Source organism: Mustela nigripes, chromosome 2 (assembly GCF_022355385.1).
Source record: "Mustela nigripes isolate SB6536 chromosome 2, MUSNIG.SB6536, whole genome shotgun sequence".
In the NCBI taxonomy this organism is placed as follows: domain Eukaryota; kingdom Metazoa; phylum Chordata; class Mammalia; order Carnivora; family Mustelidae; genus Mustela; species Mustela nigripes.
Window position 1 is genome coordinate 201,130,361 of NC_081558.1, and position 13,386 is coordinate 201,143,746.

Here is a 13,386-nt window from a genome sequence, read left to right on the forward strand (position 1 = left end):
AATATACTCAACTGCACACCCAACATCACCAAATAATTTATTTGGAATCAGAATTAAAAGAACATTTGACAGTTGAGAAATGTATGTTTATTCTGATCCAGTTGTACAACTAATCTAGAACAAATTTTCGAATAAATTTTACATTATTTCTTCAAGACTGCGGTTTTTCAATGACTTCAAATTTAGGATCTAAAAAAAAAAAAGAAGGTTCAAACTTAGCCATATTGCAGTAAGATGCATTATCTAGAAATCTTTAATTCATCAATCTTCTGATTTTTTTTTTTTAGTGAATACTGTTTTTAAACACCTACATGGAAACATAACAATTGCTAAAGGTTTATTTAGCACTTACTATAAATCAGGCTCTCTATTAACTGATTTCACATATATTTTTTTTTTAATAAAGATTTTATTTATTTATCAGAGAGAGAGAGAGAGAGAGAGAGAGAGAGCGCGAGCACAGGCAGACAGAATGCCAGGCAGAGGCAGAGGGAGAAGCAGGCTCCCTGCTGAGCAAGGAACCCGATGCGGGACTCGATCCCAGGACGCTGGGATCACGACCTGAGCCGAAAGCAGCTGCTTAACCAACTGAGCCACCCAGGCATCCCTGATTTCACATATATTATGTCATTTAATTACAACCACAAAGAATACATAATTCTCCTTAAATATCAGGTGAGAACAGTCACCAGTTAACTATCCGAGATCACACATCTCATAGATGATCTTGTTAAGACTCAAGATCAGGGAGTTTGATTTCAGATCCCCACCACCACCTGTTATATGATCTCCAAAACCAATGGCAAACATTTACACCAGAGCTTCTCATGCAAATATCACTGTCCCAGTAAATTTATGTGTGATTGTCATTTAATCATCTGAACAATCCAAGTAAGTATAAAGTAGAAATATGCTCAACTTAAAATAACCTCTCATAAGACTGAATTCATGTTTAAAGACACTTACCTTCAAATTTGAAGTCCGGGAATGTATTCATGTCTGCTTTACCATACATCTGCTTAAGCTTAAAAAGTTCCCTCTCTAGGTCTTGCTGGTATTCTGGGCCAGTGTCAACCGGTCCTCCAGATGCCCTGTGGTATAAATGAGCAGGTAAAAACTCATGCACTAGTTTACAAAAACAAAATTACTTTTCACCATCAAGTTTCAATATATCTTTTCAAAAGTATTCACATGGGAAAAATACTCTTTCTGAAAAAAAGTGTATCCATTTGAATTTCAACTCAAACTTTTTTAATAACGTTTCACATAAATGAGGCAACTTTAAACTTCTAACATGCAAGGTCTGGAGTATCAAGGATGTTTATTAAGTCAGAATCTCTTGAGGACTAAGCTGCAGGAAGATATGATGGCTAAATCCATGGGCTCTTAGAGTCAATGACTGCTTCTGCTTGAATGTTAGCCCTACAATGTATTAAAACTGCAAAAACCCAAGCAAGGCATGAAGCACTCTAAATGTTCCACATCTAAAACTAAAGGTCCTACCTAATGGTGGTGTTATGAGAATTATAGAGATAATGCACATGTACCACTTAACACAGTACCTGGCACACAGAGAGGTGACAGTGGTCAAGAAGTGTTACCTATTTTTATAACCTTATTTAAATCAGCCACCACTGGGCCCCTGGATGGCTCAGTGGGTTAAGCCTCTGCCTTCAGCTCAGGTCATGATCTCAGGGTTGTGAGATCGAGTCCCACATTGGACTCTCTGCCCGGCAGAGAGCCTGCTTCCCCCACCCCTCCCGCCTGCCTCTCTGCCTACTTGTGATTTCTCTGTGTGTGTCAAATAAATAAATGAGATCTTAAAAAAAAAAAAAAAAAAACAGCCACCACTAAATGGCTTCTAAAAGATCTTAGTAACTTTAAGTCTCTATCCCATGGGCCTAACAAAGAAGCCGAAATTTCCTACTCTCAGTGACTTTGCTACTTAGGAAAAAAAAAAATAACATGTTTATGCAAACATTTGTGCTACAAGAGTTATTGATAAGCTTCAAAGACACAGTTTATCAAACAGCTACTCAAGTTGAGGACAGTGCGCTTTTGCTAATTAGGAAAAATTACATTTTAAAAAGGTGGCATTTGTGACAAACCATGCATTTGAGTCAGATTTTTATTTCATACATTCTAAGACCGAAAAAGCAAAGATAAGGAGGTAATAAAGAACTAGCCGTATATGGAAAATCTAAGTCATCTAGATGAAAATGCCAGCAGGACCCAGGTCACGAGAGGCCTGGAATGTTAAGTCTGGGACTTTGTATTTTATTTACTAGGCAATCAAATTATATTAAAGTTGTGCTTTGGGAAGATAAATATAGCATCATGGACCAGCAGTGGGGCTAATCAGATCTAATAATTCTTCGCATTAATTCTGTGTTTGTCATGTTACTGCCACCTACCAATGAACAATAAACAAAACTTTACAAGTGAAATTATTAAGGGTAATAATATTTTCACATGACTATGATGAACTTGTTAATGATGTTGGTTGTCATGGACCCCATTTTCTTCTAGATCAGCAGATGCAACAGAACTTTCTATAATGACAGAAATGCTCTGTATCTATGCTCTCATAAGGTAGCTACTAACAAAATCTGGCTAGTGAGCACTAGAAATGTGACTAAAGTGACTGAGGAACTGAATTTTTATTTATACTTAATTAGATTTCAATAGTCACATGTGAATAGTGGAGGTCTAGATAGAGCCTTCAATCAGATACTTTTAATGATTGTCTTCCAGCTCTGGGAGCTACAAGTTTAGAAATTGCCTTAAGGGAAAAAAAAAGAAAAAGAAACTGTTTTAAGAGAATCCAGCCAGTCTCATCAATATACTGGTTACTGACAGATGGCTATTTTAACTTTAGTATGTATACTCTTATAGTAAGGAAGATAGGTATCACCCAGATATCACCTACCTCCTCCATGGAGTATGTCTCCCACACCACCTTATTACAGCCCCAGAACCTAGCATAGTGACCAGGACAAGAGTCACTAAATTTTTGTAACATCTTATGAAACAGTTGTCATCATCCCCATTTTACATATGAATAAAATATAGAGATTAAATAAACGTGCCAAAGATCACAGAGCTAGGAAGTGTCAGAGCTGCATTCCAGGCAAGACTCTATGAGCAGAACATTTCTCCACACCATATGCACAAATGAATGAATTATAGGCTCCTTAGATTAAGAGTACATCTCAGGGGTACCTGGCTGACTCAGTGGCTAGAGCATGAAACTCTTGAGGGCCCTGAGTTCAAGCCCCATGTTGGACATAAAGCTTACTTTGAAAGAAATAAAATAAAGAGTCCACCTCAAGACTGACTTATTGGACAGTTTAAGTATACACAGCACCTATACTAAGACATTACCTCTGGACAGGAGACACATTCCCCAACCAGCCCTGCAAATCTGCTTACTGAACAGTGTGATTTTAGAGAAATTCTAAACTTTTCGCCTTGCTTTTCCCAAATATAAGATGGGGATAAGATCTGTAAGATTGTTGTCAGAATTTACTTTAATCCCTTTGCTCTCTCTCTCCTTCGTTCTGCTAAGGACAAAACCTTTTTGTTAGTTGCCCTGTCTCAAAATCTCAGAGTTCCTGAACTGATCCCTCTTCTCTGTCTCTCCACTAGGTAATAAAGACCAGTTCTCAGTCTCTCAATGTCTTGACTGTCACTTTTATATTTGCACTGCTATGAAAATAAAATTCTCATCAACTAATGCTTGAATTATTAAACTTTCCTACCATGCCTGTCTTCCTTTTCTATTCAATTGTTCTAACACTGTGATTGAAATTGCCATCCTGATAGAATTCTATCCCACCATCCCACTCAAAAACCTTTAATTGCTCATAAATGCTTATCATATACTACCTTAATTGCCCATCTACAGTCAAGGCCTCTCAAAATCCCCTCATTTCGATCCCATTCCTCTTCTTTCTGCTCCCTACACTCCTCATACAGTCTACAGTCCTGGGAAATGGCATGATGCAATTTTACAAATATACTTTGTGGTTTCAAGTTGTCATGCCTTAGCTCACCATTCTTTCCTCCTAAAAGATCCTCCTCCCACTCCCATTTATCTGTCCAACCTTCACACCAATTGTTCATAAGCTGGATGAGACCCTTAGTTATGGAAATTTACCATAACTTCCATGGGTTCGAGAACACTTTCAAGCTATAAGCAGAATCATGTAAGTAAATTCTTCACTTTTTTAAAACTGAGATGATGATCCGTAGTTATCCCTATTCTCAAAAAGGAAAAAGGACCCCCAACAGAGCTTTCAAAGCTAAGATAAAACAATCACTCTTGCAACCTACCTTGCAGAATGCCTCTAGCTATAAAGGAGCATTCCTTCTTGTGAACTCCCCAAACACAGACTGTGTCACTACCTTAGATCTAATCCATTTTACTTTATATATTAATATACATATGCCTATAAGCTTTCTACACCTATCAAACTTCAAGAATATATAAAAATGCAATATGGGGGACGCCTGGGTGGCTCAGTTGGTTAAGCAGCTGCCTTCGGCTCAGGTCATGATCCCGGCGTCCTGGGATCGAGTCCCACATCGGGCTCCTTGCTCGGCGGGGAGCCTGCTTCTCCCTCTGCCTCTGTCTGCCATTCTGTCTGCCTGTGCTCGCTCTCTCCCTCTCTCTCTCTGATAAATAAATAAAAATCTTAAAAAAAAAAAAAATGCAATATGGCTTCTTTCTGTGCTCTGCCCCCTGCCCTGGCCCTTAATAGCTCAGTGCTTTGCACATGCTAGACAACTAAGTAAAACAGAACAGTGAACTGATATATGTCACTTTTCCCAACACTTGGGGGTTGAATTTGATGGCTAAGGTCATCTTTCGTCTCCAAAACTGTGTGATATAATTGTGTTTATCCTGGACTTGCTTTAAGCCATTTCAGAGTCTTTTGTCCTTTGACCTTCCCAGAGATACAGTACTATGGAAATAGCATTAAAGAGAAAAATGCTGTGTTCATACATTCCCCCCAAATCATGATGTCACAGAAAGACCACTAAATCGAGAGTTAGAATATTTTGATAATGTTTTTCTTCCTATAAGTTTTTATGACTTTAGACTAATTAATGTCTAAGGGACTTAGTTTTCTGAAATATGGTTCGTAAATGATTTCCAAGATCTCATGTATTTCTAAGCATTGACTCCAGTGTATAATAAATAAGATTATAATATATAATATATGGTTAAAAAATATATATATAAATATATATATAATATATGGTTAAAATGACAATAGATCATATGGGTCCCTTGGGACCTATATAAAGAAAATAAAATTTGGGACTTAAAAACTGAGATTTTTATCTTCTTTTAGAGCATCTAGTGAACTTCTTTGTCACAGATCAGCTCAGGGAAGATCTTAGACACTTTTTTTTTTTTTTAAAGATTTTATTTATTTATTTGACAGACAGAGATCACAAGTAGGCAGAGAGGCAGGCAGAGAGAGAGAGAGAGAGAGAGAGAGAAGCAGGCTTCCTGCGGAGCAGAGAGCCCGATGCAGGGCTAGATCCCAGGACCCTGAGATCATGACCCGAGCCGAAGGCAGCAGCCCAAACCACTGAGCCACCCAGGCGCCCCAGATCTTAGACACTTTCAAACACCAAGTAATTTTTTTCCCCCATCTCAAAACTTACACACTTTGAATATTTATATTTACACCATGGGTGATTATCTACCCACTTACTGTCGTTTAGTTCTGTATTCTCTAATCTTGTCCACGAAGAGTTTCTGTACAGGATCAAGTTCCTTATTAAATGCCACTGCTGTAACACCAATGTTCCTCCTCAAATGAACTGAGACCGCAGACCGAATGAGAGAGGACAACCCGAAGAGCCTTTGAAGAATCATGGTGATTCTGTTATTGAAAACAAGCACCGGAATGTTAATATAGTTTAAAATACGTATACTTTATATATATATGTGTGTGTGTGTGTGTGTGTATATATATATATATATATAAAATAAAAACACCTCTAAATATATCATATAGTGGGAATCTAACTCCATTAACTGCTACAGAACTCAATCGTAAATCATACCAGAACTCATGGAATGCTAAGTGCTCAAATCATAGTCTGTGGACCAGCAGTGGTATAAGAATTATTACGGAAACTTACAGAGCAATTTGACATAGTAATATATATTTGCTGAATAATAAATCAGTTTGTATTCTGTGGGTCTTCGCCCTACTGTCTTTCACCTCATTTTTTCAGTAACTCATTTTTACTTTATTCTTCCAAAGTAGCTGCAAGGGTTGGGGGAAAAATGATCCTCTACCACTAAGAGTTTAAGAAGCATTAAGAAGACTGTACAGTAACACAGTCGTTCTTGAGTAGGGGTGGCAGTATCCGGCAAGAGATATTTGAGTTTTGGTTGTCCTGACTTGGGTGTTGCTGGCCCCTAGTGGGTAAAGGAGAGAACAAACTGAGGGTTGATTCAGGTTGTTGGGTGGGGGGAAAGGCTAGATGGGTGATGGGTAATATGGAGGGCACTTGTTATAGTAAGTACTAGGTTGTATGAAAGTGATAAATCACTGAAACCACTATTGAACTGTTATGTTAACCGGAATTTAAATAAAAATTTTGGGGGAAAAAAAGAATACCAAAAGAACCCCCATAGTAAACAAAATATCCTTCACCTACCAGGATGAAAGCCAAGTATCTGAAGAAATTATAGAATTCACCATATATCACTTACACCTCATCAAAGAAAAATACTTAAGACTCCAAGCAAACAACAAATAACCTTAAAGTGCTACTTATTATCATCTCCATTTTACATACACAGAAACTAAGGCTTAGAGATTAAGTATGTGGCACAAGGTTACACAGTAGAATCTGACTGGACACAGACCTATTTTATAAAAATTGTGCTTCACGGTACATTCTCCCCTCTGGAATCTTAAGGACATACGAACAGTCATCAGTAAGGTCACTTCAGCCCAAAATACTTTGTGGAATACTTCCATATATATTCTCTCCTCGTATGGGTGGGTGATACTGTTAAGAACCAGAGGAAAGTGGTCTGATCTTACAGATAATAAAACTACGTCTAAGAAAAATGATTACATTGCCCATTTTCCCAGTTAATTTGCTCTGACTCTTGCAAAAATTGTGTCATTCCTACTAGGTAAAACCCATTTTCATTTTTTCAATGTCCATCACTACTGTTTTTTTTTTTTTTAAAGTAAGTTCTATACCCAACGTGTGGGCTGAACGCCACACCAGGAGATGACGAGTTGCTCCACGGACTGAACTAGCCGGGCACCCCTCTATCACCATCTAAGTAGTAATGGCTCCCAAATCACAACTCTAATCTTGGCCTGTCTCTTCCCTTCATAAATCCTCAAATTCGACTTGTCTAAAAAATAAATAAATAATCTCACTATCAAAACTTGTTCCTTAAAAAAAAAAAAAAGGACGCCTGGGTGGCTCAGTGGGTTAAGTCTCTGCCTTCGGCTCAGGTCATGATCTCGGGGTCCTGGGATCGAGTCCCGCATCGGGCTCCCTGCTCAGCAGGGAGCCTGCTTCCCTCTCTCTCTCTCTCTGCCTGCCTCTCCATCTACTTGTGATTTCTCTCTGACAAATAAATAAACAGAATCTTGCGGAAAAAAAAAAAAAAAAAAACAAAAAAACTTGTTCCTTTTTTATTCCCTTTTTTTCCCGCTGATTAACGTAGGAGTGTCCACCATCAGTCCCGTCACGCAGAAAACACGTTATTACACAACTAGGTGTAAAATACAAACTGCGGTACGTTCTCTATTCAAACACTATGGGATGCCACGAGAACCGGTGACACGGATTTGACACAGGAAGACTGGAGAAGGCAACAGCAAAAAAGGGCACACATGCGCAGAGAACCTGTGGTGAAAGCGCCCGGTTCTGCAGCTGACCGAGACGGCGGACCGGCCAGCCATAGGTTAGTCCTCTCACCGCCTCTTCCGTGCATATCTCTGAGGTCAATCCACAACCCGCCTAGCCCGACCCGTTCTCTTCCCCCTTGCTGGAAACCCGGTTCTGTCCCGCCTGCGAACTGCGGCCTCACCCCTAGCTCAAGCACCCCCCTGATCCCCAGTCGGCATCCTGTTTCTTGGCGTTGAGGTGCAGGCCTGTGCTGGAAAGCGAGAGCGGAAAACAAAGCTGCACAATCAGCATTTTCAGGCAGGTGCAAACTGTTAAAGAGGACTACCACCCATTTCCCTCTTACGGTGCACATTCCGCTTTACATCGTGGGGCAACATTTCCCGCACTCCCCAGCAGGGCAGGCCCGGCTGCAGACCGGCCCTGAGGGAATGACCTTGGGCTGCCCCGGCTGGGCCGGGTGCCCAGGAATCCCTGGCCTCCCTGCCTCCCGTACCACCCAGGGTTGCCTCAGAGCAACTATTGCCAGGCCCGAAGACCGAGTCTACCCCCAACTTCAAGGCCTAAAAGCGGCGAGATCAAAAGTGACCCGGGGCCAGGCGGTGAAGGTGCCCGGGACAAAGGGCTGCTTTATACTCCTGAAGAACAGAAGTAACAGGCAGCCCAGGCCTCCTAAGAAACCTGGAATCTGCGTCCCAAGAGGCCAAGCTAGTCTAGCTACCTTCCGAGTCACCTTGCACTCAGTCCGGAGCTGCCAGAGCCTCCGCGGCCGCCACCGTTCTACTTCCGGCCCTGGCTCCGCCCCCCACCCGCCTACCCGCCATCGCAATGCATTATGGGCCGCCGTTTCAGTCGGTCGACACTCACCGGACAGGAAACGTCTCGGAGGCGGTCTGCGACCGGACGGCTCTAGGTGAGACAGAAGCCAAACAGGAGGAGGAAGTGGAGGGTAAGTGCTTCCGGGTCTCTTGGCGAGACCTCCGCCATCTTTCCTTCGCCCAACTTGACCTGCTGTCTTTTTACCTCCTGGAAGCTTGTTTGTTTACGCATGCGCACTTTGACTGGTCTTTTACCTAGTTCAGTCCTCCCGGACTCAAGTCAGCATCCTGTTCTCTGGGGTTGTTGAGGTGTATGATTAAGCCCGGAAAGTGAGAGTGTAAAACAAAGCTGGATTGGGGCGTTGGGTTCCAGTGTGCCTTGCGAGCCTCCGTTGCCTCGGGCGTTCGTTTCGCGCAACCTGCTGGGAGTTGTAGTCCCGGACCCGGGGGTGCCTGGGAGGAGGGGGGGGTTGGAGTTTCTCAGCGCCGATTCCGCGGGAAAGGCCCAGGGGCCTCACACTTCGAGTCGCGGGAGCTGCGGGTCTAACTGGGAGAGACGCTGCACGTGGAGCCCGCGCCCCTGCTGTTCTCAGCCGGCTCTGGAGCGCGGGTGGGGGCGACGGGGCCGATTCCGGAGCGGGTGAGTGCGGCCGCGGGGGAGGAAGGGAGCGCGGGCCCGCGCGGGCCGGCCTCGTTCCGGGGCCTTCTCACCCACAGCGGCCCCCCCGCGGCCGCCTCTGTGTTTTGTTTCCGCTGGTCCCCGGCGCTGTGACTCCCATTTCCGTTCGTGGAGACTTGAGGGAGCCGGGTGGGGAGGGGCGGGTGAGGCAGTGCGGGGAGCGGAGGGGAGGGGCGCGCGGCGCGGGGCCCTGGGAAGCCGCGCGCCCCCGGCCTCCCGTGTCACCTTTCGCTGCTCCCTTTCCTTGCTGTCCCCTCCTCGCCTGTGCGCGGTCCGCGGTCGGGATGAGATCCTGACGCCCCCAGTATTTCAGAGGAAGGTGCAGAACCAGTCTCGTCGCCAACTCAGCGTTGCGCGCTCACTTCACTTCCAGCTGTCTTTTAGAACTGCCCCACAGTGGCATCGGAGCCATTTATTAATGTATGGGGTGCCCATAGGGGTTTATTTTAGAAACGAGGAAGTAAGAGAAGGGGAAAATGATGGGTTCATGGAGCTGGCCAACATGTTTAGTATTTTGTGTCCTTGGAAGATAAGCCGTTTGTGCGCGTTTGCAGTGTATTTAGGGATCCTAGTTTGACTAGATTAATAGCAGTGTTAATAACAGTGCCTCATATTGCCCTGCAAGATGATGAGTAATGATGTAGAAATAGTGTCCACTTCATAAATAGTTTCCCACTAACGAATTCCACTAGCAGGAATTCCAGGTCTGGCGCGGGGGAGGAGCAAAGATTCCCGGTTCCCGGGAGCCAAGAGCTGGGCAGTGATAACATTCCTAGATACTGTGTTATCTTAAGCTCAGGAAGAAATTGGCCGACTCTTTAGAAGCAACTTTAGGGGATTAACTTGTCTGTCTCAGGGTTTTGATCCAGGTTTTCCAAGGTTTTTCTTGTTTTTTTTTTTTTGTTTGTTTTTTGTTTTTTTTGTTTTATTTGTTTTGTTTTAAAGATATATTCTGACATAAGCTGGACATAAGGCAGTTTTACCTGAATTGCATATATGCATGTCATGAGGGATATATAGTGAAGTATCAAAATAAGGAGCTAGTTGTTAAGTTGAGGTGAGTTATGAGGCCATGGGGAGAGGCTGGATACTAAATTAAAACAGTGGAGTTAAATCTCTCTCCAACCTTTATTTATAAAACTTCAAATTTACATTCCTGGAAAACAAGTTATACAGAGAAAACCTCCCCGGGCGGGGGTGGGGGAGGTGGTCACCAAGTGTTAACCTTTTTTCACACTTTCATTCTCACTCTCTACACACACAGATGTTTGTGCTTTGTTGTTTCTTAAATTGTTGATTTTATTTTTTTTTAAATGTCTTTTAATTTCTTATGATATTTAAAAGTATCTGTTAGCTTGGGAAAACGTGCTGTCAATCCTGCAGGTACTCTCATACTAATATTTAAGAATTCTTTATTTTCCTTCATTGGGCAAAGTTGTCCTAAGTTCTGTAAACTAGTAATGCATCCCAATGAGGAAATACAATCCTTAAATTTGTGGCTCCAAAAGAGAATGTTATAAACATACCTGTATTTTAAGAAAACTAGCCTTTCTAGGAATTTTTACTTAATTCGTATGGTTTTTGTGAAGTGTTCTGAACCCTGGGTTAAGATTTAATCTAAGAAAAACCAGGGCATCAAGGGGCAGCTCTTAGGTGAAGAGGTCCCACATAATGTTCTTGTCTCTGTTTTCATAAGTATTGACATAGAATTCTGAAAAATTGGTTCCAGAAAAAAAGCTAAGACCCACTCAAGCACTGATACCAAAGATGTGGATAACTTCCCAAACCTCTTCCCACTGCTTCTCCCCACTAGATTTAGAATGAGAAAGATCAATTCAGAGGTCACGAGTAGCGTGATTTTTTTTCTCCCAAAAGTGTGTAAGGCTCATGTTTTGCTTCATTCGGCACCTTGTGGGCAACTAATCTTTAGGATTTTTGGAAGATTGCAGGATAAATTTCTTTTAAACAGATCTCTGTTTTAGTGCTTGTTTTAAGTCCCAAATACAGTTATCCCTACTGAGAAGTCTATGAGTCCATTTCTCAGCTTCTGGTTACTTTCTCTTTCTATTTTTCCATAGTTCCCAGAAATTTCACTTGTTTTCTAATTTTTCTAAATTGGCTATGGATGGGCACCTTACTGGCTCAGTAGGTAGAGAATGTGACTCTTGACCTGAGGGTCATGAATTCAAGCCCCAGATTGGGCATGGAGCCTACTTAATTAAATAATAAATAAATAAGTAATAGAGGTAAGAGTGGATGATGAGTGTAAGCCCTAAAAATAAAACATAAGTGGTTTTTTTTTCCTTAAGATTTATTTGTTCATTTGAGAGAGAGAGAGAGATGGTGGAGGGGGAGTGATCAGGCACAGGGAGGGAGAGAATCCACAAATAGACATTTTACTGAGCTAGAGCCTACTGTGGGGCTCCATCTCAGGACCCTGAGATCATGATCTGAGTGGAAACCAATAGTTGGCCACCCAACCGACTGAGCCATCCAGATTCCCCATAAGTAATCTTTTTAAGTGTTTTTCTGCTATAAACCTTACTCTGTTTCTCCCTTTTCCTGTAGGGAACAATTTTTATGATGTTTGTGTATAAATTATTTTCTTGTTTCTACTTAATAAAGTTTCCTAGCATGTGCTCCTTTCTCAAAAACTATGGATACTGATACTGGCTTCAGCTTCCAGCTATCACCAACAAAGCTGTCCTGATCATCCTGTTATTAATCAATGTGAGAATGTCTGTAATGCTTATCTAAGGGCAGTTTTGCTGGGTAATAAATACAGGCATACTTGAGTTGAGCAAGTGCTGCTAGATTATGTTTTCCAAAATTGTACACTTGTCTGTACCCTGTCACTAGCGGCAGAGGATTTTTACAAACTCACCTTACATCCTCATTTCCCTACTAACTCTTCTGTATTCAGATTTCTAATTTTTGCCATATACACACCAATACACACAGTATAGAGTTATTTGTTTTAAATTGCGTTTTAGGGGATGATTTGAATTCGTGCATTTCTTCATATCTGTAGCTGTTTTGCTTTTCTTTCATGTGAATTTTCTTTTCCTATGCCTTACTTTTCTAATTTATCCTGACTTTTTTGAGGTTGTTATCAACTTGTAGGAATTTATTCTCTAATATTCGAATTTTTAGTCCCTTATCACTTTTGAATATTGGAAATGTGTTTTTTCACTCTGTGGCCTATTGAACATAAATCTTAATTTTTATGTAATGAAATCTACCAGTTTTTGTCCTTAGAGTTTATATATTTGGAATTTTATTCAAGAAATCCTTTTCTAGGGATGCCTCGGTGGCTTATTGGGGTAAGCCGCTCGCTGCCTTCTGCTTGGGTTACAGTCCCAGGGTCCTGAGATCAAATCCCTCATCGGGTGCCTTGCTTGGCAGGAAGCCTGCTTCTCTCTCTGTCTCTGCCTGCTTGTGCATGCTCTCTCTCTCTCTCTCTCTCTCTCTCTTTGACTAATTAATTAATTAATTAATTTTTTAAAAAAGAAATCCTCTTCTGTCCTTAAGCTGCAAAAAATCCCCACCGTTTTCTTCTATTAGCTTTATAGTTTTACCTTTCATGCTTAAGCCTTAAAGGCATCTGGAGCCAATTTTATCTGACGTGTACTAGCACTTACAGCTTTTATTTTTTTCATTACATATTAATGGAATTCTGACTAAGGGTAAGGTACATTCCAGGTACTTTGTATACATCTATAAACAAATATCCTCAAGTTGTCCTGTAAGGTAGGTCCCTCCTGGGTCATCAGTTGTTTTGCTATGGTGCTCAGTGTGAATTCCACAATTTTATATATGGCATCAGTTAAGGGATAGGCTTTACTGGGGAAAGGGAAGATTCAGTTAGTCCAGAGTCAACAAGAAAAGTCCTTAATCCTTTCATCATCCAAAGCAAAAGTTTAGGGGCCTAGGCAGTCTGCTGGGTGTGCATGCTTGTTGTGTGTGTATCCACACGGAGAACCC

At 41.7% G+C, this 13,386-nt stretch overlaps 2 protein-coding genes across 7 annotated transcripts in view; one reads left to right on the plus strand and one right to left on the minus strand.

The window, feature by feature from the left end:
* Positions 1 to 20: 20 nt before the first annotated feature.
* On the minus strand, positions 21 to 8,857 carry ATP5PF (ATP synthase peripheral stalk subunit F6). Of its 3 annotated transcripts, none has more exons than XM_059392191.1 (4): positions 8,773 to 8,857; positions 5,730 to 5,900; positions 967 to 1,091; positions 21 to 189 (listed from the first exon to the last, which is right to left on the minus strand). In XM_059392191.1, the coding sequence occupies exons 2-4, from the start codon at positions 5,891 to 5,893 to the stop codon at positions 152 to 154; spliced, it is 327 nt and encodes a 108-aa protein (XP_059248174.1). In that variant the 5' UTR covers positions 5,894 to 5,900; positions 8,773 to 8,857; the 3' UTR covers positions 21 to 151. The 3 variants fall into 3 exon arrangements, with proteins under 3 accessions (XP_059248174.1, XP_059248173.1, XP_059248172.1); XM_059392190.1 differs by lacking the exon at positions 8,773 to 8,857 and adding an exon at positions 8,639 to 8,741; XM_059392189.1 differs by lacking the exon at positions 8,773 to 8,857 and adding an exon at positions 8,627 to 8,736.
* GABPA (GA binding protein transcription factor subunit alpha) overlaps positions 8,766 to 13,386 on the plus strand; it is a 33,842-nt gene continuing 29,221 nt past the window's right edge. The window contains exon 1 of one of the 4 annotated variants that reach the window (XM_059392187.1): positions 8,766 to 8,854. The gene's annotated coding sequence lies outside the window, so the exon portion shown is untranslated. Of the gene's footprint in view, positions 8,855 to 8,976; positions 9,722 to 9,799; positions 9,823 to 13,386 lie in introns of those variants that run through there. The other 3 variants (XM_059392186.1, XM_059392185.1, XM_059392188.1) reach the window with 3 other exon arrangements.